The sequence below is a fragment of the Morone saxatilis genome, unplaced genomic scaffold, assembly GCF_004916995.1.
Source record: "Morone saxatilis isolate NCDOM2014 unplaced genomic scaffold, NCSU_SB_2.0 Contig12, whole genome shotgun sequence".
Lineage (NCBI taxonomy): Eukaryota > Metazoa > Chordata > Actinopteri > Moronidae > Morone > Morone saxatilis.
The window spans coordinates 4,085,027-4,092,218 of NW_023339674.1; the positions used below are offsets into that span (position 1 = coordinate 4,085,027).

Sequence of the window (7,192 nt, forward strand, 5' to 3'; positions counted from 1 at the left end):
AATGGAGAATGGAACCACAACATTACATGTACAAATGGTACGTGCAGCCAAAAGCATTTCACAGTCATTCAGTCACAGTCAAGTCATTGAGCCTGCTGATTTTTTATTCAAGTACTATTATGAATGTATAAAAAAACAATGGAAATTAAATTTTGTGTTTGGTGGTTTGGTGCTGTTGAGTTTAAGCTGTGGTTCAGCTCTCCATCATGTTATAATGTATTTCAGCAAGGGTAAAGGGAACATACTGGCTTGAAGAAATGTGTCAGTTCAAAATATGCTACGCAGTATTGATTTCACTTTGTTGACCAATTCACAATAACTAATATAGTTTAAAATTTGAAATGCTATGGGGGGGGGGGGGCTGAATTAGCCAAATCAAGTCATCTTCGTCTGCATAGTTATGGGTTTATTTCAAGGAATGCAGCTATTAAGACGCATCCCTCTGTCGCAGCTCAGCTTCCTTGAGAAGCACACAGAGGGAGTGGGTAGTCTTTCATAGAGTCTGCAATATTGAACCGCCAGGTTTTTACAGTAGTCGAGAACAGATAAACCAAACACTGGCTCTAAATTGACAGTTTTCGCGAGTTTCGAAGCCACCATAGTTTCTCCTACATGCTTGGAAGGAGTGGTGGTATTCAGTTGGTTGTAATCTGAAACTTCGAGATGGACTAAATCCTACTCTTTTAAGAGAGATTAAAATACAAATCTATCCTTTAGGTTGTCACAAAAAATGGAATGAAGGGTAAACACACCTAAACTAAGTTTGCCCATATTTGTAATTGCTTGAATAATGTCTTTTACATTTTACACTTACATTTATTCATTAGACAGACACTTTTGTCCATAGTAGCGTCATAAACACGAACTGACAAATACAATATCATGTCAGACTGTGATTTTAAAATTATTTGGTCAATCTGCACCCTTGTGACAAAAGACAATTACTACCAAAGTAAAGTCTCTGTACTTCATGTGAGTACTAATCATGGTGGAGTTGCATTCCAGGCGAATATCATAAAAGTACACAGTGTCCTTTGAGGGAAAGACGGGCACCTACGAGGGTGGGTGCTAGGTGTGATGCAGCAACCTAGGACCACATAACACCATGAGTAATAAAATAAAATAAATTATAACATGCCTGGTTAAAAATATCCTCAGAAGACTCACACAATACAAAGACACCTCAGAACCGTAATAGCTTTGTTTTATTTCAAAACCTAAAGGTTATTTATAAGTGGATGCCTGATTTACGCTCACTGCTTGTTTTTTAAATTTTCTCCCACAGCTACCGCAGATAAAGCAGCTCCTGCAGATAAAGCAGCTCCTGCAGATAAAGCAGCTCCTGCAGATAATGCAGCTCCTGCATATAAAGCAGCTCCTGCAGATAATGCAGCTCCTGCAGATAATGCAGCTCCCGCAGATATTGCAGCTCCCGCAGATACATAATAATGATGCTGATTTGGTATGAGAGCCAAAGGAGTCTCAGTAAAAATGCTAAACTTTTCTATGATCTTTTTGCATCAATTGTTTGTCAGAACACAAAGAAAACATTTGCCATGTGCATTATTCATAATGATGTAGTATCTTAAATGTAATACATGATCCTAATACATATGATTGTTGGAAAGGGCAACACTGAATGATTGAATCAATTCTTTGTGTGACAGTGTGATCTGAAATGATGAAGCTATGGCATATTGAATAAAAGAGGAGAAAAATGCTTTGTTTGGTGTTTCTATTCGTATAATGACTAAATACAGTAGGCTATATGGAGTCTATTCAATTTTTAATTTTCATTTTTTGGATAAGGAATCCATAGCTAGACTAGACTCAAGACTAGTAACCACCACTATTGAGGTTTGGCAGAATATGGAGGAAAAGTCACGAGGTCTGCACCATCAATATAAGATGGGTGACATGACAGCTCCAAAAAAGTAAAGCCAAAACATCTTCATCGCCCCCTGGTGGCTGACAGCAGTATAGGTCATGAAGCCTGCTCCACCATTATAGTAGATGGGACATCAGCCAATGTTGTTTTTTGTGGTGTGTAAAGGCTACACATTTTTACAATTTGAGAATATAAGAATCACTTTAGGCCTACAACAGTGAACAGACAATGTTAAAAGCAACTGTTTCTCATGTCCGTATAATTTTTTATCAAAGCCACAGGGAGCCAAGAGAGGGCTTAAAGAGATGCATGTGACTGTGGGGCCACAGGTTGCCTACCCCTGATGTAGTGTATAAAATAGCTGTACCAAGATGTTGGTGCAGAATTTTATAAATAGTTTTGAAAAGGTAATATACATTTTAATGTCCAAAGAGACGTTTGTTTGTTTGTGCAGAACTTTCTTACAACCACATACACACAAACATCAGATCATACCAGGGCAGGAATTCACGGGGGCGACGACGGCCACATACAGTTTGCTTCCCACAGACATTCAAAACAAAATATCAAAAGTGGTTTTGGGCTTTCAAATCCGGTTTCATCTTGGCAGAACATATATTTCAGTCAGTCATCTCTCACAAAAGTGTGGCCCACTATCTATACTTAACTACCATACCTACATGACATAGCAAATACTATAGCTAAACTGCACAACTTCATTCTTGAAATGTTTGTAGGGCTAAATATTTAATCTGCCCTTTATGTTTATGGGTTTTTGGTTAAAATTAGATTATAGTAAAACTGGGGAATCGGGATTAATCTAGGTCAATACAATGTCTTCAAATTGAGTAACACAAGTGACACTTACAGTTTGAAGGAATTATATTTCCTCAGCAGCATTTCTCATTTGGTGTACTTTTAAGTATGAATAATTATAGTGCAAATAAACTGTTTAGCTCTCTCAGTACCAACAGTACCAATTGATTCAAATGATTTTTACAACAGACTTTGTACTGTATTATCAACACTGCTCATGCCAAGTTGAATGTGGTAATCAGTACTAACAGAACAGACAGATACTTACAAACATATCAGACATTTAGCTTTAAACTGTTTTTATGCAGCTCAAGATAGTCCTAAAGTAGTCTGTATGTGCTGCATCTCAACTTTTGTCTAAGTGTTATTTTCAGAGAGTTTATGTTATTTTCTAGTTGTGTTGGGACAAGAGGGACCATAAAATATGAAGGGTCCTGTAAGAAATATGAAGAAGAAGACTCTCTTGCAACATTTTATGAATCAATTTGATGTGATAGCAGAGAAATACATTTCTTTGCTTGAAAGATACTCTATGTGGACTTTCCCAGAGCTTGTGGTGATAAACAGTGCGTGCTGTGCATGTTCCCCTGTGTCATGTTGTGTTCATACAGCCTTGTGCAATCCCACTGGGCAAATGATGTGACCCTTAGTACTCCCTGAGGACTGTGGCTGGGGACAAAAACACAGGAATTGCATTGAGTTTGTCAGAGGAGTTTGCCTCAGTTAGACTCTTGTTTGTCACAGCTGCTTGTCAGAATGTGGTCATCTTTAATACTTTTGTTTCTTCAACTGTGGACGACTGAGCAAGTTCCTTTATCACAGAATAGTAAGATACTTTTTTTTATTAAATACTGGCTTTCTAGAAGTGTGCATATTTTATGTTTTGATTTGTGGTATTGTCTTATTAGTGTAGGATGAGTGTATAGTGGGATAGTTGGCTTAAGTATGCACAGTATAGTCTCAAAAGTATATTCTTCACATACTTAAAGATCTTCTGATTCACATGTTTTGATATAGCTCTGAAAAATGGCATCTGTAGCCCACAACTGTTGAGAAGAAATATCCAATTTCTTCTTTTTTTCCCATTTTGTTGTTTGATAGTAACTTGTTCAGCGGTCCCAGACATTCCTAATGCCTACGTGTCAGAAGAAACTAAAAAAGATGAGTACCAAGGAGGAAATGTGATACGATTCACTTGTGAAACTGGTTACATATCGGGTCCAGCCATCAGATATGTATGTTCAGACGACGGCTGGGTGGCACTCCACAAGGGAAAATGCTACTGTGAGTTAAATGGCTTTCTTTTCTTGTTCTTGCAGGTTACAACAAACACAGATTTATTTATTTCCAAAAATTCTAATTTGACAATATTATTGACATCATTGTAATTAAATAACCAATTCAGTTTATGGTAACTAGAGAGTTGAAAAAATGCTGCATTATTTTGCTGATAACAATTTCTAGTAACTGCACATCAACCTACCTCTTCAAAGCTACAAAATAATAACATGGCTATTGCAGTGTTTTTATGAAAAGAATGATCAAAATCACGTCACTGTCAGTTTGCAAGTTCTTTTAACAAAAATCCAATAAAGAATAAGGCCCAAAATTCAAAACTGGGTTTAACAAAATGACTTGTAAACCTTGATGAAACTGATTGGTTAATGAATTACCTCTTTTTTCTTTCAAGTAAAGCCTTGTGTACTTCCTGAAGAAACTCCCAATGGCTATTATCAACTTATCCACGGGGAAGACTTTGTTTTTGGAGCAATTGTCAAATACTTTTGTAATGAAGGGTAAGTGGATCTGTAATTATTATATTATCATTATATAAAATAGAAATACCAGTATCACAGCCTTTGTAAGCCTGTCTGTTATAAATCGTTAGTTGTAAATATACTGCTTATAAATGTATAGGGCATCTCATCGCATCTGTTCATTGCAGGTATCAAATGGTGAGTAAGACTGACACCAGGACTTGTAAACTGGACAAATGGAGCAATCATGTGCCAATATGTAATCGTAAGTCTTGCTTCTGTGTTGTTACTGTCAACTTTAAAGCTGCGCAGGAAAGTTGTTTGTACAAGCATGTGCACATAAAATTTTCGGGCAGAGGTTAACAACCCCCAATGTCCACTGGGGCCAGAAACATCAAATAAATCCTATTACGCTAACGACAGGTGGAAGCTAAAGATTTTGACTCATTGATTTTAATGCGCCCAAAACCAAAACAACAAAATGTGATTTCTCAGAAAAGAAGCTGAAAAATTAAAACTGATGGTCATAACATAAACCTCTAGGATTCTTAGATTATCTAGAAGAGTCCTTGCTTCTATGTTAAGTAACAATGAGGGTATCATTGAAAATGAATGTGGAAAAACAACCCCTCCTACTGTGGAACTCAATGAGGAGGCTCTTCTCTCCACTAAAGCCCCAGTGTGGGATTTTGGCTGATAAAATATACATCAACTTCTTGTCTTTTTTTCATTCATTGACTTGACTGATGTGTTTACTCAGCTTTGAGCTGTGACCCCCCGCCTGCAGATGGAGGGTTAATAGTTAAAGGTTTACCAGAAAATGATGAACCCATACTTCCTGACCACTTCCTCACATTCAGCTGTCACCGTGGGAAATCTCTAAATGGCAGTTCAAGGCTGATATGTGGTAACGATGGACAGTGGGATGAGCCATTCCCTACATGTGAAGGTAGTAAAGTAATTATTCTGTACACAATATTAATGTGATACTTTCCAATTGTAAAGCATGTTACAATAAACTAAAATGCCTGCATACGTTAGAAGGGTGGCCCCTGTGGGACATAAACCCCAGACCACTAAATGTTTTTCATTTGATAATATTTTATTTGTTCCAGACGTCACTTGTAAAGTTGGGGTGATGCCCAGTCAACTCAATGTAATTGGAGAACAACGAGCAAATGAAAGAGTGAAGGTCGGACATAAATTACAGTTTCGATGCAATAATCCATATTCACTCGATGGGTCGGAAGAAATTGAATGTTTAGAAACTGGGCAGTGGAATACAACCTTTCCAACTTGTTCAGGTATGTTCATTTTCATTTGAAGTTAATCCCATTCATGTTTTTGAGTGGACTCATCTTTATATATTTAAATTAAATATTAATCCAGAGATTCACAGGACAAAATAGCAAAATGTATGCTAATTGAACTGAAAGTACAATATTCAAATATTTTATAACTGTTTATAGATAAGAGACACAGGGATGGATAGATGATGGAGGAAAGATCACACTAAGCTCAGAGAGTGACAACAGGTCAAAATAAGAGGAAGTAATTTTGCTGTCTACATAGCAGTAATAGAACCTGTAATTGTTTTTGTTGTTGTTTTGTTTTGGGATTTTTTTGCCACTGGGGCAACCAAAAACAAGCTATGGAACATCACTAACATTGGTTATCATATTGGATTATCGTGTTTTGAGTAAAGGGTCCAATATTCACACTCCACCTCTGTATGGTCCCCACCAATTGTTTGCACCTCAAGCATATTGTCAATACTCCGATTGGTGTCAACGCCATGCCCTAAAGTGACTGTCCTTTGCAGGTCTCGATGTATTTTTAACCATTTGCTGAGAGCAAGGGAGAACTAGCAGAACTGAAGGGTGCTAGGTACACTTTAAAGAGTTAATTATGTAATGGGCGAGGATTAGCTTAAAATGGTTCAACCCTAGAAAAGGGGAGATTTGACACCCCCAAATACTCAACCTATACAACTTAGCATTTGAAAATGGCCCGTTGCCCAGTTCTAATATTTAACTTCAATCATATATGAATTAATAATTAATGGCATACATGGGTTTCTTTCATCTACCAAAACAAACAGCAAAGGAGTTGCTGTGGCACAATTCAAAGCCATTTCTGCTCATGCTTCTCAGCTCACACTACTGCTGGTAGCCACCTGAAGGGTTTTGGAATGAAAGGCTCTCCATAGTAGTTACCCTTTTAACAATTATAGGCAGCAGAAGTAGAACTGAATATTCAGGCAGCTTTGCAAGTCGGACCATATACTTTCACATCATTTTCATGTTTTTGAAATGTGGCGTGAGCTGACAAGGTTTGGTTACCTTGGGAGGAGGTTGAGGAGGATTGGATGGAGAAGGTTGATGACTTCCATGCAGGGGGACACTCCTGTTTGCGCAGCGGATTGGTGTGGTGAAGGATGATTGTTTGGTGGCTTCCGCTCTTCTTATACAGCCGTACAATGCAACTCTGGGACAGCCTGGTGGCAGTGCTAACACACACACAACAACACACACCACACCACAACACACACACACAACCACACACACACACACAAACACCACACACACACACACACACACACACACACACACACACACACAACAACACCACCACACACACACAAACACCACAACACACACACACCACACACACACACACACACACACACACACACACACACACAACACAAACACCACACAACCACAACAAA

At 38.0% G+C, this 7,192-nt stretch overlaps 2 protein-coding genes across 2 annotated transcripts in view; both read left to right on the forward strand.

Moving 5' to 3' along the window:
• Nucleotides 1-1,708, forward strand: part of LOC118322199 (complement factor H-like) — a gene marked incomplete at its 5' end in the record, with an annotated part of 3,109 nt that extends 1,401 nt beyond the window's left edge. Inside the window, 1 exon segment of the mRNA XM_035653818.1 lies at nucleotides 1,286-1,708. Within this exon segment, the coding sequence (XP_035509711.1) occupies nucleotides 1,286-1,446 (161 nt within the window).
• A 1,682-nt stretch (nucleotides 1,709-3,390) lies between these two features.
• Nucleotides 3,391-5,800, forward strand: cfhl4 (complement factor H like 4). The gene is made up of 6 exons (XM_035653711.1): nucleotides 3,391-3,530; nucleotides 3,806-3,988; nucleotides 4,395-4,500; nucleotides 4,650-4,726; nucleotides 5,222-5,410; nucleotides 5,577-5,800. Exons 1-6 carry the CDS (start codon nucleotides 3,461-3,463, stop codon nucleotides 5,783-5,785), a joined length of 834 nt encoding a protein of 277 aa, XP_035509604.1. The 5' UTR covers nucleotides 3,391-3,460; the 3' UTR covers nucleotides 5,786-5,800.
• The last annotated feature ends 1,392 nt before the right edge of the window (nucleotides 5,801-7,192 follow it).

Coding starts and splice junctions, on each gene's coding strand:
- cfhl4 (XM_035653711.1), top strand. CDS start 3,461: ATGTGGTCATCTTTAATACTTTTGTTTCTTCAACTGTGGACGACTGAG. Junction 3,989..4,394: donor CCACAAGGGAAAATGCTACT/GTGAGTTAAATG, acceptor TTTTCTTTCAAG/TAAAGCCTTGTGTACTTCCT. Junction 4,501..4,649: donor AAATACTTTTGTAATGAAGG/GTAAGTGGATCT, acceptor TGTTCATTGCAG/GTATCAAATGGTGAGTAAGA.